This window comes from Anopheles coluzzii, chromosome 2, assembly GCF_943734685.1.
Source record: "Anopheles coluzzii chromosome 2, AcolN3, whole genome shotgun sequence".
NCBI lineage: Eukaryota > Metazoa > Arthropoda > Insecta > Diptera > Culicidae > Anopheles > Anopheles coluzzii.
In genome coordinates, this window is record NC_064670.1 from 55,919,641 (window position 1) to 55,934,866 (window position 15,226).

The 15,226-nt window shown below is 41.1% G+C and overlaps 4 protein-coding genes across 8 annotated transcripts; 3 read left to right on the forward strand and 1 right to left on the reverse strand.

Moving 5' to 3' along the window:
- Window positions 1-1,143: 1,143 nt before the first annotated feature.
- Window positions 1,144-2,820, forward strand: LOC120953858 (protein Peter pan). Its single transcript, XM_040374173.2, has 2 exons — window positions 1,144-1,933; window positions 1,996-2,820. The coding sequence occupies exons 1-2, from the start codon at window positions 1,227-1,229 to the stop codon at window positions 2,774-2,776; spliced, it is 1,488 nt and encodes a 495-aa protein (XP_040230107.2). The 5' UTR covers window positions 1,144-1,226; the 3' UTR covers window positions 2,777-2,820.
- LOC120953856 (WD repeat-containing protein 36) lies at window positions 2,785-5,866 on the reverse strand. The gene is made up of 2 exons (XM_040374170.2): window positions 4,584-5,866; window positions 2,785-4,503 (listed from the first exon to the last, which is right to left on the reverse strand). The coding sequence occupies exons 1-2, from the start codon at window positions 5,686-5,688 to the stop codon at window positions 2,834-2,836; spliced, it is 2,775 nt and encodes a 924-aa protein (XP_040230104.2). The 5' UTR covers window positions 5,689-5,866; the 3' UTR covers window positions 2,785-2,833.
- Window positions 5,867-6,368: 502 nt separating this feature from the next.
- On the forward strand, window positions 6,369-8,753 carry LOC120953857 (nucleoporin Ndc1). The gene is made up of 2 exons (XM_040374172.2): window positions 6,369-6,602; window positions 6,682-8,753. Exon 2 carries the CDS (start codon window positions 6,704-6,706, stop codon window positions 8,444-8,446), a length of 1,743 nt encoding a protein of 580 aa, XP_040230106.2. The 5' UTR covers window positions 6,369-6,602; window positions 6,682-6,703; the 3' UTR covers window positions 8,447-8,753.
- A 457-nt stretch (window positions 8,754-9,210) lies between these two features.
- LOC120953859 (ras-related protein Rab-11A) lies at window positions 9,211-13,714 on the forward strand. Of its 5 annotated transcripts, none has more exons than XM_040374174.2 (5): window positions 9,211-9,337; window positions 10,719-10,893; window positions 11,948-12,069; window positions 12,136-12,484; window positions 12,572-13,714. In XM_040374174.2, exons 2-5 carry the CDS (start codon window positions 10,854-10,856, stop codon window positions 12,706-12,708), a joined length of 648 nt encoding a protein of 215 aa, XP_040230108.1. In that variant the 5' UTR covers window positions 9,211-9,337; window positions 10,719-10,853; the 3' UTR covers window positions 12,709-13,714. The 5 variants fall into 5 exon arrangements, with proteins under 5 accessions (XP_040230108.1, XP_049461026.1, XP_040230110.1 ...); XM_049605069.1 differs by lacking the exon at window positions 9,211-9,337 and adding an exon at window positions 9,353-9,428; XM_040374176.2 differs by lacking the exon at window positions 9,211-9,337 and adding an exon at window positions 9,495-9,611.
- The last annotated feature ends 1,512 nt before the right edge of the window (window positions 13,715-15,226 follow it).

Sequence of the window (15,226 nt, forward strand, 5' to 3'; positions counted from 1 at the left end):
CGGCAGTGTACCTATTTTCGACAGGGTAGCTAAAAACGTGAAATTCTGCACAAATGCGGTAAAAAATTTCACAAAATACAATTTTGCAGTGAAAGTGTACTTATTTGATATTCATATACGAAGTTTCACACCATTTCATTACGTATTTTCCAAAATATCAAATAAATTGTGCTTTTTTTCGGCAGCTTTGCTGTCAGCCAATCGTTCGGCAGGTTTTGTGATTAAGAGAATCAGAACAGTAAAACAATGAAAAAGTGGTGTATATCAAAGATTTTATGCTATTTAGAATAAATTAAATATTCTAACTTGTTCGGAATTTTAAAATCACGATAAACAAGTTATTTTTCACTTTAAATGCTGCCGAAAATAGGTACACAGTAAATGTTCATTTTTGACAGCTCAATGTTGTGGGCTCCTGCCGAAACTCGGAACAATAACATACTTTGAATTTGGCTGAATATTCCTTTTAAAATTGATCAGAACACTACATTGCGTATGTCGACACATAATATGACCTTTCTTGTACCAAATATCACCAATTTTACGACAAACAATGCACTAACTTAAGAGAAAAATAAATATTTGTAAGATAGTTCGCACCGTACGCTATAACCATCAAACTGCCAATGGCTGCTCTGTTTAAACGTCGCATCAAAATGGCTGTCAAAACGGGCCAAAATAAGCAACATAAAATTAATAATTAAAGTGCTTTTTAACACCAATCTTAGGAAAGTAAGAGTGTTAAATTGCTTTAAACATTTTTTTGTACATATTCACATTGACACAAACATTTTCTGACCCGTATTCGCGCTGCCGAAAATAGGAACACAGCCTGCCGAAAATAGGAACAAACTGCCGAAAATAGGAGCAAAATCAATGTTTGCATTTTCACGAATATTTATGAAAAGGGGATTTGAACCGGCAAATAAAAAATATTGTAACATACTATGATAGTTTATCAACCAGAATAACAACACTTTCAAGAAAAATTATGAAAAATATTGATGTGTGAGCAATTTTTGTGAAACTGCTACACTAGCCTGCCGAAAACTGGTACAGCTACCCTAAAATGTTTTTTTTTCCTAACAAAACTGTCATCCTTCTGTCAATTGTCTTGCCCTTGAGGCGTCCGTAGTGTGCGATGTCAAATGAGCGTAGAAAACAATTCACACGTGTTTTGCCGGTAGAAGAGTTGTGTCGGAAAAGTTGTTAGTGAAAGCCCACTCATGAAAAAGAAAAGCCGAAAGCCTCAACACAAACGGAACCGCGCAAAGTTGGAAGCACCGGTTGAAGATGAACCTGCTGCGATTAAAAATGCCCCACACTCGTTCGTCATACGACGCGGAGAACGATGCTCATCGATTAGCAGACTGTCTCGTGATTTCCGCCGCATGATGGAACCGTTCACAGCATCGAACCTTCGTGAGAGACGCATCAACAAGGTGAAAGATTTTGTTCATTTGTCCGGATTCTTCCACGTTTCGCACATGTGCGTATTTTCGCTATCGTCGCAAACACTGTCGCTCAAGATAATACGCATGCCGAAGGGCCCCACCCTGACGTTCAAGGTGTACCAGTACACTTTGGCAAAGGATGTTATTAGCAACTCGCGCAAGCAGTTTGTAGATGAAGAGTGCTTCAAAACGGCCCCACTGGTCATATTGAACAGCTTCAGTGGAGAAGGGAAACATTTGAAGCTAATGGCTAGCACGTTTCAAAACATGTTCCCTCCGATTAATCTCTCCACGATAAAACTCTCGTCTCTGAAACGATGCGTACTGCTATCATACAACCCGGTAAGCAAATTGATCGATCTTCGACACTACTCTGTCACAGTAGTTCCGGTAAATTTGAATCGAGGAGTGAAGAAGCTTGTAACGCGCAACATACCAAACTTGGGAAAGTTTGAGGATATAGCTGATTTTGTCGAGAAGTAAGTTCAAAGAGTGCAGTTTGCGAATAAGCAAGTTAAACAATTTTTTTTATACTTCACAGAGGACATCTTCTTTCGGAATCCGAAGCCGATGACGAAGAAGCACACGTTGTGCTAGCGCAGAATCTAAAGTGTGGAAATTTGGCCGAAAATCAATCATCTTTACGATTGCACGAGATTGGTCCTCGTATTACGATGCGGTTAATGAAGATAGAGGACGATCTTATGACGGGCGAAGTACTCTATCACGACTATATCGAAAAGGACGCGATCGAAGTGGAAGCTCTCCGCAAGAAGCGTGCTCAGCAGCGCCGACTAAAGGAGCAGCGCAAGCACAAGCAGGAAGAAAATTTGAAAAAGAAAGAAAACGACAAAAAGGAGCACCGTGCTAAAACGTCCAAGCAAGGCAAGAGCGGCGAAATAACGGAACAGGACAAGTTGCTGTTGAAAGATGCGGAGGAAGCTGTGGGCGATATATCGGATGAGGATGACCGCGAATACTATCGCAAGGAAATTGGCGACAATCCGGATGAAGAGTTGTTCGAATCGGCTGGAAGTGGCAACCGTAAACGACCGTTCATTCCGAAGGGATCAAACTATTCGCTTAAACCGAAAAAGCCTCGTATGGATAAGCGTAAACAGTACGAAGAAGACGACCGACTTGCCCGTCAGGACGGCAAGCGAAGAGGAAACGAAGGGAAGGATAAGAAAGGCAAGGCAGGGAAGTTTGCTAAAAAAGGGATGGGTGATGATTTTAGAGGGAAATCAAAGTATAATGGTGGCAAGAAAAACAATACTGGAGGAAAAAAGTCTGGTGGTAAGAAATCTTCGAAAAGAAAGTGAGACCTAAATAAAGCTATATACCTTATGACACGGGGTAATCTAGAGTTGGTTTATTGTTCATCCGCTGAAATTTCGCAAATTACTTACAACACCCAACCCGTAAAGAAGTTTATCTTCCAATGCGGACCATTCCGCTTTCTGTGCATCCTCAATAGCGGGAAGCAGTTTGCTGAGCTGCTCGTTCTCGACAATCGTTCGGCCGTGCAATTTAAGGAAGAGGCTAAGGTAGCTTTGCGCCAGCTCAAACTCCTTTCTCTGCCCTAACATGTAGACGATCATATGCATGAAAGCGCCCATCACCGGAAGGCTGCCACTCCCACTATTGAACGGTGTCAGATTGCGTATCTCATAGTCAATCATGGACGGGCCAAGCTTCATTAGATGGTCTATCGCTTTACCGTACTCCTCCGTAGTGAGTGCCGCGTTTAGCAGCCTTCCGAACGGGGTCAAATGATCTACCTGGTTAGATTCGATGATGCGCGATCCTCCTTCCGCGATTTTGCCACCAGCTGTCGTCGTGTTATCGCCGATTGTCGCTTGTAGATCGAATTCGAAATCCAGACCAGCCACGGTCGGCAGGAAGAATGGGGCTGATTTAGGTTTTTTCAGAGCTTGTCTTGGGCGGTTGCGCTTTTTAATGATATCCAAATTCAACAAATTCTGCCACCGAGATGCTGCCACATTGGACATGGTTATCAACTCACTAGATAGCTGGGGCGGTGAATTGTACTCGAGATTAATCTCTTCAAACACATCCTCCAGTTCATCAACTTCCATCTGCTTCGTGTTATACAGTGGGAAGCCAATTCCATCCTGCTGCTCATCGCATAAGGCGGTTGGCAAATCCAGCAATGGAGCATCGGACTCGGGCTTCAGTCCGCGCAGCGTGACATTCGTGAAAAGACTCTTGTTCGCCCAAAGGTTAATGCCTCGGTAGTCTACATGTGCTGTTGCCAGAAAATCGCCTGTCGGTGACATTGTGAGCGATGTGCACATGTGTGATACTCGGAAGTGATCGATCAGATAAGAAGAAGGAATATCCCACACTTTTACGACACAATCCTGAGCGGTTGTAATTAGCCAGCGGCTGTCGGGTGAAAAACAGGCGTCCGTTATGGTGCCACGATGTCCGTCGAACCGACGCACAATTACGCGAGTATCCAGATCCACTAGACGCAACGTGAAATCATCCAGTGCGACACAAAGGATAGCACTTTCCCGGTGCGTGCGAATAAGTGTTATGGGATCGCCCAAGTCCAACGTTTCGATCGGGGTTTTTACAACCGTCGTGTACGGTTGTTTGAAGCTCCAGAACTTTAACAGCCCGTCGGCTGCACCCGAAACAACCAACTGATTCAGATTGTCGCTCGACAAGCCCCGAATGTAGTCGTTATGAGCTGTTGGTGCACCATAACTAGCGCGATGAATGCCACTCTGTATATTGAAACGTTCCACGTGGCCGCTGGAGTAGCCGATGACGACAAAATTGCCACAATGACTCAAGCACAAACAGGTGGCCATTACACTGAAGTCCTTTTTGTGCTGTTTGTTTTGGAAAGCCTCCGGTACGAGATGAAGGTCGCCCATACGTCGTTTATCATATGACCATGTAGTCACTTGAACTAGACCTTGATGAAGAGCGGCGATGCTATCCCACTCTTTATCCCGCGTCACTTCCGATGTAAAGTAGCTGATGGGTGGCATACGGAAGGGATCTTCGGATTTCTCTGCAATCAGATAACGATAGCAACTTAATACTAGGCTGTTTTTCTCCTTTTCCATTCAATGGGCAACAAACAATACTTACTCTTTTGCTTTTTAGAAGCTTTTCTGTTATAGCTAGCCTTCCCTAAGCTGCAGTTTAACGTTTCAGCTACAGTGCTGAAAATTCTCAACGAAGAATCTTCACCCGCTGATACTATATTCCGACCGGATGCACCATGATATCGGATGCACGTGGGCGGTGCGGCATGACCTTCGCGGAAACGCAACAAACGTGCCCCACCATCGGACAGATCAAAAATCCACATTTTCAAAGAGTTGTCTGGCGAGCTCGTTACCAACAACGGTTCGTTAGGTAGAAAGTGAAGCCCGGTCACCGAATCATCGTGTGCCATCAGTGTCGATACGATGGTTTTTTCTTCCAAATCCCAAAACACAACCTGCCCGTTTGAACTGGCACTGGCCATGATGGCGGTACCATCGGTACGGAAGCTTATCGCTGTCACTGGTCCCCAGTCCTGGTGAACTTCCATCACCGGTTGATCGTACTGGATGTTGAGCAACACGATCCTTCCACTATGCAATCCTACGGCGATAACGTCCAGAGCGGGGGCTTGCTCCAGCTGCATTACTTTGCTATCGAAATCCGTAAATTTGTGCACCAATTTGCACGACTTCAAATTCCACAACTGCAGTCCCCCCTGGGCGCTACCAAGCAAAATTTTGTTTTTATACGACGCTGGATGCACGATGGCCGATATTTCAAACGTGTACGCCGCAAATGGGATCTCCAAGTACAGCTCCTGCGTGGACACGATCCATATCTTCAGCAGACTACTCTCATCCACTGATATGAGATGTTTGGCGAACGGCAACAGCAGACGTACCGGCTTCTCATGCCCGCGATACACTTTGCGCAGTTCCACGCTCGATCGCCATCCGTAGATGAGGTTGCCGGCGGCAACATACGTTAAGAACCCATCCGCGGCGATGGCAGTGATGTTGGCCGGATGAATTCGGCCAGTACGAATCAGACGAAAGCTGTTGCAGCCGTAAACGTGGAACGAACGTCCAACACAAGTGATCACAACATTCTCGCGCCTCTGGTCAATGTAGCGTACGTTGGGAGGTATATGATTGCTAACGTAGCCAAGGGCTCGGTTTGGTTGAAATAGATGGCTGCTATTCATGGTTCTATCTTACTTTTTTCGAAACAAATCGCACGCACGCCGATTCAATACATTCCGCAGCACAATAGCACGTGCACGACTGATTACAAAAACATTGTTGTCAGCTGTCAATTCAACGTGCCTAAGCAACAGTGGGACTTCTACGATCACGGAAAAATGAACGTTATTGTTTGGCAAACGTAACCATTATCAAAAGCGCTAGTAAGGCAGCGGTCTAATCTTGTTGCGCGCAACATTGTTGCTCGGCAACATATCGCTGAGGTGGTCTATAAATGTTGCTGGCAACATTTCGCTTTGACATTGTTTAGCGTAAAAAAATTGCCAATTAACAGCTCAGAGTTTATTTTTTATCATTCACTTGTTGAATGAAGTGTTGAAAATTTTGTTTTTACACCAAAAAATGTGTTATAAATGCTTAAAATCCAAATTTAGCGGATGTCAACAAAACGCAGACTGCTGCTGTGTCATTTCATACACCCGATTACCATGGCCAAGGTAAATAGAAAATGTTGCCAGACAAAAATCAAATTGGTTTGATTTTGGCCGGCAACAAAGTTGCGCTAGCTGTCAAAATCCATACATTTTGCCAGCAACAATGTTGCGCGCAACAAGATTAGACCAGTGCCTAATTAGAATAAAACTGAATAAAAACAATCCCTAAATCTGGAATGAGTCAAGCCAAACTCATAAAATTTCAAGTATTTCTCCCGATAGGATGTCAATTCCGGAAAAATTAGAAACGTTTCATGTGTCTAAAATGTCATGTGTTCACAATCATGACCAGATAGTCGACCTTTGTTCCTTCCAAGCTAGCTTTCAATTCCTCGCGCCCTTTGTTGTTTTGCCCGGCGAAAAAGTATTCGAGTTTGGTTCTGGTATTTTTGTGCATTTACCCTAGAAATTAGGAAATAAAGGTAAATTAACAGTGAACGAAATGGTTACGGTTAACCAGAAGCTTGAAGTAATGTGCTCACACTCTTATTTGCTTCGTAGGTTAGATCGTTGCTGTCCGGAAATGGATCCGGTCGGTTCGAAGGACTTGGCATTTCGTAAGATATGCACAGAACGCTTCGTAACATCGATATACTACTGCTTGTTGCAGCAGTATTTGCTGGTGACGATCTTTCTGCTGTTCATCAACTTTAGTATCCTGCATCCGATAAACTGGATCGTCGGAACCGTGCGACTGCTGGTATCGTTTTACCCATGGATCGCATCGGTTCCTTTGGCGATTGCGGTCGTCGTTCATGGAATAGTGCTTGCCAAGTCGTGTCTACTAGAGACTCGGTATCATTCAACGTACTGCCAGCAATTGTACCGGAATCTCATACAACGTTCGATACTTTTGCTTACCAATGGAACAATCGGTTGCTTGACGGCATGGCTATACACACGATTTCTGCGAGACGAGTACCGGCTTCTGTTCCTGCCCAGCGTACAAGACGATACTGTGTTCCTCAATGACCGTTTCGTATATCTGGTAATGAGTGGCGTGTTTGGTGGCTGTTACTTCTTCCTGCGGGAACAGCAAAACCCGGATGCCGTAGACTTCCCGATCATTCTGCTACCAAAAGTTGCTCAATACTGGAACAACCTTAGCAGTGTGTTAACCAAATCGATGCGAAAATCAGTGATTGGCATGTTTATCTACTTTAGCTTCTACTACACCTTTTCTTGTCTTTTCCGGCATAAGCTAGCTTCTGTTTTGGGAGGCGCGCGACTGCAGGAAGAATCGACGCTGTACAGCTTCTGCAGTATCGTGATGGATATTCGCTTGTTGGTGTATACTTGGTTGTTTTCGGCGCTCATATTAAGCAACATAAATTTGATGCACGTGTTGTTCGGTATTTTTCTTGCCGAGCCTCAAAACTTCCGCATTGAAACAAGCGCATTTCAGGCGAATGATGAGCCATTGCTTGCGGACGCACTAGCATATAAGCAAATTCCGATAGTACAGCAACTAGCGGTCGAGGATTTGTTTGCCATCGCCGAGGCACAGTGTTTGAATCGCCGAAAACAGCTGTTCTCATTAACAGTACCTGGTGGTCACCCAAACAACTGGCGAAAATTGTACGATGTGTGCATGAAATTGATCGGCGATTTTACCCAGGAGCTAGACCAATCAATCGGCGGTATTGAACTGAAGCCTGCACCACCAATGGTCCTAATGGGAGGCGTTTTGCGACCAACGGCATCGATGGATAAGGATCGGTTTCTAAAGAAACAATACAATCAAAACTTTGGCATCCGGAGCTTATCAACGCCAACGTTACCTGGCACGCCGTCCAGCGAAAGTAATAAACAGGAAGCGAAATCTGAAGGAAAGCGTGAGAGTAAGGCCATGCTTTTTGCATCGATGTTAAAGCGTATACCAGGCTACGATTTCTTGTTTACGGAGTCAAAATCAGCCAAAAGCCATTATCTGCTCTCTGTTCAATCGCAGCTGATAGTGAAAGTCGTTCAAAGTTTGGTAGCCATTGCAAGCCGTTCTCTCTACGAGGACTCGTACGGTGTCTTACAAAACGACTTGCCATGCATCGTTCATGCTTTACTGGAGCTGAAAAAGGTTGTCGATAAGATCGGTTCCATTAATCTGGATGTGAAGAAAGTCGATCGGAACTATATTGCTTTAAAAGGGGCCGTTAAGAAGAGCTTATATCGGTTTACCACGGCATTCGGACCGTATATCAAGCATCTTGTAATAGAACCAGAGGACATAAAAGCCCTGCAGGGGTTTGTAAACTTCCGTGAAGTTTGATTTAGCATAGGAATCTTCTTTCAGATGTATAACAAAATGTCCCTGCTTGATCGAAGAATATGTCAAATGAAGTGTTGAACATAAAATGTATCATTTGTATGAAAAACTACAACATTGCATTGTATTTCTAAGCGTTTTAGAGAATTAGCACGGTGTGTAATGTGTATTGCATACTCGTAAAGATGGTTCATTACTTCGGCAGCAACTGAAAATTTATGATGTTATTATAATTGACAGTAAGAATTTGAACTTTTGCACATTTAAAATTAATAAAATTATATCCATCTTCGTAAAAGATGGAAATCAATACGTAGAAGTCTTTAAAACAAACATTATACTGAAATTTACGTTAAAACCATTAACATTGTTTAATATATACTATGAGTGAAAAGTTTGGAAATGCATATGATTATAAATAAAATTAAAAAAGAAATCTATGTTATTTCACTGCTTCGGTGATGTAGAGATGTTTTTGTATGTCGTTTGCGACCGATATACGGATAATCTTTCAAATTTGAATCATAATAAAAGTTTCCTGTCCTACCCCTATTGACAGTGCATCGTAGTTTTTTCTGTAATTTTTACAATCGTCAGATTAGAAATTAATAGATTTTTTTGCAGTTACTTCGTATTATTGAATGGTTGAAATTATATTCAGTACTTGTAGTGCGAATATAATCTGATGATTATAAATAAAAAAAACTCCTTTTTAGTCGTGAAAACCTATTGTTTTCCTGTGCTGTGTTGTAGGAAGCATACGTCAATGCAAACATGTCAAAAATGCGTATATTATGCGACCCGGTTTCCTCTGAACTTAAACGTACGAGCAAGAGTGCCCAACACTACAAAAATTTGCGGGAGGAGAAAACGATACGTCGTTCATAAAAATCGGTAATATACAGAGCAAATTTGTGATAAATTATTTGACTGACCCATATCGTGCAATGAAAAAAGTTCATCTAGAACTGTGACAAGCAGTTAGGTTGTGTATTTTGAGTAACCTGCGTTGTACAGTATATCTCGTAATTGCTTTCTCTTCTCTGTGCGAAGTGGCTGCTTAAATGGGCAGACATTTTGTTTTTCGATGACCGTATTCTTTCCATCAGTGCGGTGAATGATGTTTCCTACGATGTCGTGAAATTTCCCCTAGAAGAACTAACCCACGGTAGAAAAATCTGTACGGGACAATCTCGTTGAACTTGTAATCGTCCCATACGAATGGAAAACTACGATCTAAGCGTGTAAATTGATGGGCGTAGGGTTCATCGTCATAGGTTTGATTCGATCTTTGTCCCCTTTGCAGCAGATTGATGGCGTCAAATGGGCAGAAATGAGCTTATTATCAATGGCCGGAGGAAGTGCGTTCTCTGTAGTGTGTGATTCAAGATTAGATCATTTGTATGAATTATTCCTAGCCCTCATCGCCTTGACTGTGGTGAACTATATGCAAGTCAGTGGCGAAAGTTTACTTGACGTCCACGAATTCGAACACGTCCACTGCTGCTGCTACTGCTGCTGCAGTTGCCACGGCAAATTTTTTGCGACATCAAAAACTACTTGTACCAGAGTGTACCCCACGTCGCAGCCAAAACGAGAGTAAAGAGTGGAAGAAATTTCGTCTGCGTGAAACTCGCGGCTAATGGAAATCTATGTGTAAAAAGAGGAAATGGTTCACCACTAGGAGAAACAAGATATAATATTTTTTGTAGTTTCGATGTGAGTAAGGAATTTTGTCGAGAGCCACCATTGAAAAGGAACGAAATCGTCGGCAAATTGTATTTATATTTAATGTGCCTATGATGAACTTGAATTGAAGCAAATAATTAAATGTGGCAGAGTCGCTGTGCACTTACCCGTGATTAGCAGTTCGTACGGAAAGAAACAAAATCGTAACTTTTTAGGCCCTTTTGTGGAAACGCAGATGCACAAAAACAAAGTACCAGAAGGAGGAAGTGTTTCTTTGTGGTAGTGTAGGATAGCAATGATTCGGTATGTGTAGTGGTGGTGTTCATGTGCAAGGAGATGCAGTTCCTTTTCGGTTGTGTCCGTAGGGCTTTGTTATTAATTTTTGCTTCGTATATTCTCTTCAGTTCTGCTTTCCACTCGAGATTAACCTTCTGGAAGGTGCAACAGAATTTGGGGAGGTTTTCTTGTGTAGTAGTTTTGTTCAAAGGCAGAATGGATGCGTGTTTTCTGTTCTGGTTTCATTTGCGAATGGTTCTTCAAAGTGCGTTCAAGTTCCTTCTTCTAATATCTACATTCTCCTTGATAGGAAGAAGCAATTAAAGCAATAAAGAGGCAGACCGGTTAAAGCGCAGCTTGCTACGAGAGCTCTGTGTGAAAACAGTGCTTATACAAAGAAGATATCTAATATAGTGAAGAAAACATAAACCACAGCGGCGGCAGGATGGGCAATCGTGATGATGAATATGATTATTTATTCAAAGGTAAGCATGACTTCAGTCGTTTGTACATTTAGAATGTAAACCATTTCCATATTATTGTGAGTGATGATGATGATGATAATGATTACAAATCTAAAGGGCTAGTTTGTTTTGAATCCTTAAATTGTATGGTGTTCATGTATTCATTGTCTTTGGGTGCGCACAGTGACCTTATTATACATTGCGAGTAAAATCGGAGCAAGTTGAGCAATGAAAGTGTCCATTTGAAGCTAGAGGTTTTTGGAATCGGTCGTTATGGGCGAGACAAAGGCCTGAACGGTTTGCAGCGATGTAGCGTAAAGCAGGATGGAAGAATGAAGTGGATGATTTTTTTCTTCGTGTGCGCTTATCAACTGCTAATACATATGTGTGTATGAAAGAATGTTGAAACATGACATTTGACCAGCCAATGAACAATTATATCAAGGTCATTAGGGTCTCAGGCTTGTTAAATTTGGTCAACTTTGTTCGGGTTTCTTTAAAACGCTACTCACAACAAAGATGAGAGTAGTCAGTATGGTGGTAGAGCAATGGTTTCTATTTCACTATCGACTGTGTCATTCGGTAAACGTGGATGAATCATGATGATTCACCCAGCTCGGTTCGATAACAGGCCAGACACTGTAATGGCAAGTGTAACCAGTGGAATTGTAAAGGGGCGTCTACGTGGAATGACGCAAAGTGTAAAAAGGCCACACACCCGTAAAAATTTAGCCAAACGTGTGATAGCATTTGAAGTACAAATGAAAATTATGGTTGGTTTCGACAAAAGGTATTAGAAACATTTTCATGATCAAGTATATTGTATCTAAAACTTGTGAAAACAATTGAATATTATACAAAGAATCTTCTTATTCATGTGGAGCCATGTTGAAGGACAATTTAATAAGTTAGAAGGTATTAGACAGTGTTTTAATGCCTATTTTTTTAATATTAAGTAATTTTTTTTAGATGTGGCTATTAGGAATAAATGTGGAATCGATGTAATATTTTTGTTCATGAATATTACACTTACTTTTTGAATAATAATTTATTGCTCTTTTTCGTCACTTACTAGTTGTACTGATCGGAGACTCGGGAGTCGGAAAAAGTAACCTGCTATCGAGATTTACTAGGAATGAGTTTAATCTTGAATCTAAATCAACCATAGGTGTGGAATTTGCTACTAGAAGTATAGAGGTATGTTAAACGTAAAGGTAAAATGTTAAACTATGTTGCTAATATGCTTTTTGTGATGTCTCGCAGGTCGATGGTAAAACTATTAAGGCCCAGATCTGGGATACTGCTGGACAGGAGCGCTATCGTGCGATAACTTCAGCGTACTATCGTGGTGCTGTGGGGGCTTTGCTCGTGTACGACATTGCGAAGCATTTGACCTACGAGAACGTCGAACGATGGCTTCGGGAGCTGCGTGATCATGCTGATCAAAATATTGTCATCATGCTTGTTGGAAACAAGAGTGATTTACGGCATCTGCGTGCCGTACCTACGGATGAGGCGAAGGGTTTCGCAGAACGCAACGGGCTCAGCTTCATTGAAACGTCAGCGTTGGACTCGACTAATGTCGAAACAGCATTCCAAAACATACTCACAGGTATGTGCAGTCAGTTCAACACTTTAGCCAGGTTGTTGTGATGGTATTGGGTAGGGATTAACGTAATTATGTCTTTTGCTTCTTCAGAGATCTACCGAATTGTGTCGCAAAAGCAAATCCGAGATCCGCCAGAAGGCAGCGTAATTAGACCGAACTTGGAAAACATCGACGTGAAGCCGACCAATCCGACGACTGATTCCGTGCGAAAACAATGCTGCCAGTGACCGCCGCAATCCGAAGAGACGTCCGTTCATGATGCTGTGTATTCAGTAATAACATCATCCAGCACTACTATTTCTACTACAACTACAGATAGTACTGCAAGCACTACTACTGCTACCGCCACCACGGTTACTACTGCATCTAATATTACAGAAAAAGCTAAAATTAATTACAATATTGCTCCAAATGAACCTATTACTACTACCACTACTACTACAACTACCACCACCGCCACGGCAAAGAAGGCATCAAACATCGGCACCATCCACAATGGCGTTAATTCTAATATAGGTGATTGCTTCAACATTGAGATTTCCAGCTTCCATAGAAAGAAGCCACCGACAGTTGATGGTAACAATTACGCTGGAATGCTTTTAATTTGAAGCATAATTGTGCGTGTGTGCCAATATGCTGGAGCATTCCTTTCCTTTTTGGCTACATCATTACCCGGTGCATGATGGAAGTGTGTCACACTGTAGTGCATTTTTATAGAGACAAAATTAAGCAACAGTAAAGAAGAAGAGTTGATTATGTGTGCTTGTTTTTTCTACTTATTCCATTGTTTTTTTTATTAATGCAACGTTTGATTGTCTTAGAGCATGGAGATTCTGGAAATAAAAAAAATATATAGCGCTTTTTATTCCATAGATGCGACAAAGTGAACTGTAAAGCTATGCCAAAACACTGTGGACACTTTGTTTACTGTTACACACATGAGTGTGTTTCACACATTTCAGAATGCATGAATGATAAAAATCTGCCTACGACATTAGAGCGGTGTTGTAAGAACAAACAAGAATATGCATAACATAAAAAATATGTGATGAGTTTTAATCTCTCTTTTGCAAACGGAGAGGAGAGTTATGAAAGTGAACAACAATTAACAATAGAACAATGTTTTCTCTAAAATATTGATGAAGTGTATCAAACCATGTATATGACATATAAGGGAATCAAATACATGTTTCAACAGAATACCAGAAAAATATATAATATTATATAATTCTAGTGATGAGTGTCAGTCCCTTCGTGCTGCGAGCAAATCCATCTCGTAGTTGGTAGAGAGGTGAACAAATGCGCGCTACTTTCTTGGAGGGCCGAATCTCTTCTCACATGCTGCTGAGGAAGGATCTGTGTTCCATTGTAATAATAGCGCGCGTGCATTTGGTAGCAACCGTAACCGAGAATATCGTTTCGATGCGTTGATCATTGCTGATGTTATGAACATTGGATTACACCCATCTTGGCTTCGCAAGCGGTTAGTCGTGCAACGTACATCTTTATGCTTTTGTGTTATTTAACAAGCACATTTGATAGAGAAGATCCAGTTCAATAAAAAAATGAAACACCCAGCGGTAAATATGCGGACGATAGTTGATGTCAAAACAGGAAGCTTTGTTGTGTGATGGCTTAAAAAATCAAAACAGAAAAGGAACAGAAGTGTTTTAATATAAGAGAAATATCACTAGATAATGTTTTGTTTTCATTCAAAGTTCAAAATAAAGATGACGGATTAAGGATGAAAATGAAAAAAAAAACTTTGGTATTATTACACTTTCTGAATGTGGGCTGGTAATGGGCTATGTTCTGAAATATATAAGCGATGGCGTGTACTGCAGCGGCCGTCGATTTTTTTGTTCGAGATGTAGTAAGTAGTAAATATCCATCTCTATCAGTACAAATATAGAAAGAAAGAAGGGGATGGAAGGGCTGATGATGATGTTAAGGGCGGGTGAAGAAATGAATAGAGTTACATAGGTACCGTAATTTTCCAAATTCTAATATTGTATATTCATATGAAATAGATCAGAACCAAAAATACCAACTTCCGAAAAAGGATGATTACGGGGCCCTTCTAACTGTAGTATTATACAATTTTTTTGCTAAAGTTTTAGGAAAATCAGTCAATTCTTGAAAAAAGATACTACACGGGGTTTAATGCAATGAACTATATTAGAAATATTAGAAATGTTGAATGAGATCTTCTTCATCAGACCAGGTAGAGAGTAAACAGGAAGGAATTGACGGTTCAACATTCTGATATATGCCGGCTTAAGATATCTATTCCGGGATTTTATTTTATTTGAAACGAAATTTGTAGACTTTGCCTTCTATTTTGGCGTGTCCTATGTCTCACCAAATCATATGTAAAAAGAATATTCATTAAAGTTGTAAGATATCACAAAGCTTTCCATTTAAAAGGACAACAGCATGGTAACATATTCACTCACATTACTTATATGAACTTAAATTTTAGGACTGATTAATTTTGTTTTCTGCTCTCAGCTAATTTTGATGTAACACAAATATGTCCCAAACAACCGCGACAGATATTCAAATAATTTCTTGCCGTTTGTTTTGTTTAGATTCATGGCAGTTTTCATTTAATAAACTGTAAAATAATTAACAAATTAATAATTTTGCTGAAATCAATTAAGCCAGGCAGTTCATCCAATCGAGAGTCTCGATCTATAACGACAATGCTTAGCATAAAACAGAACGGATTTGAAAAGTGAGAAT

Coding starts and splice junctions, on each gene's coding strand:
- LOC120953856 (XM_040374170.2), bottom strand. CDS start 5,688: ATGAATAGCAGCCATCTATTTCAACCAAACCGAGCCCTTGGCTACGTT. Junction 4,504..4,583: donor AGCTTCTAAAAAGCAAAAGA/GTAAGTATTGTT, acceptor ATCTGATTGCAG/AGAAATCCGAAGATCCCTTC.
- LOC120953859 (XM_040374174.2), top strand. CDS start 10,854: ATGGGCAATCGTGATGATGAATATGATTATTTATTCAAAG. Junction 10,894..11,947: donor ATATGATTATTTATTCAAAG/GTAAGCATGACT, acceptor GTCACTTACTAG/TTGTACTGATCGGAGACTCG. Junction 12,485..12,571: donor ATTCCAAAACATACTCACAG/GTATGTGCAGTC, acceptor TTGCTTCTTCAG/AGATCTACCGAATTGTGTCG.
- LOC120953857 (XM_040374172.2), top strand. CDS start 6,704: ATGGATCCGGTCGGTTCGAAGGACTTGGCATTTCGTAAGATATGCACA.
- LOC120953858 (XM_040374173.2), top strand. CDS start 1,227: ATGAAAAAGAAAAGCCGAAAGCCTCAACACAAACGGAACCGCGCAAAG. Junction 1,934..1,995: donor ATAGCTGATTTTGTCGAGAA/GTAAGTTCAAAG, acceptor TATACTTCACAG/AGGACATCTTCTTTCGGAAT.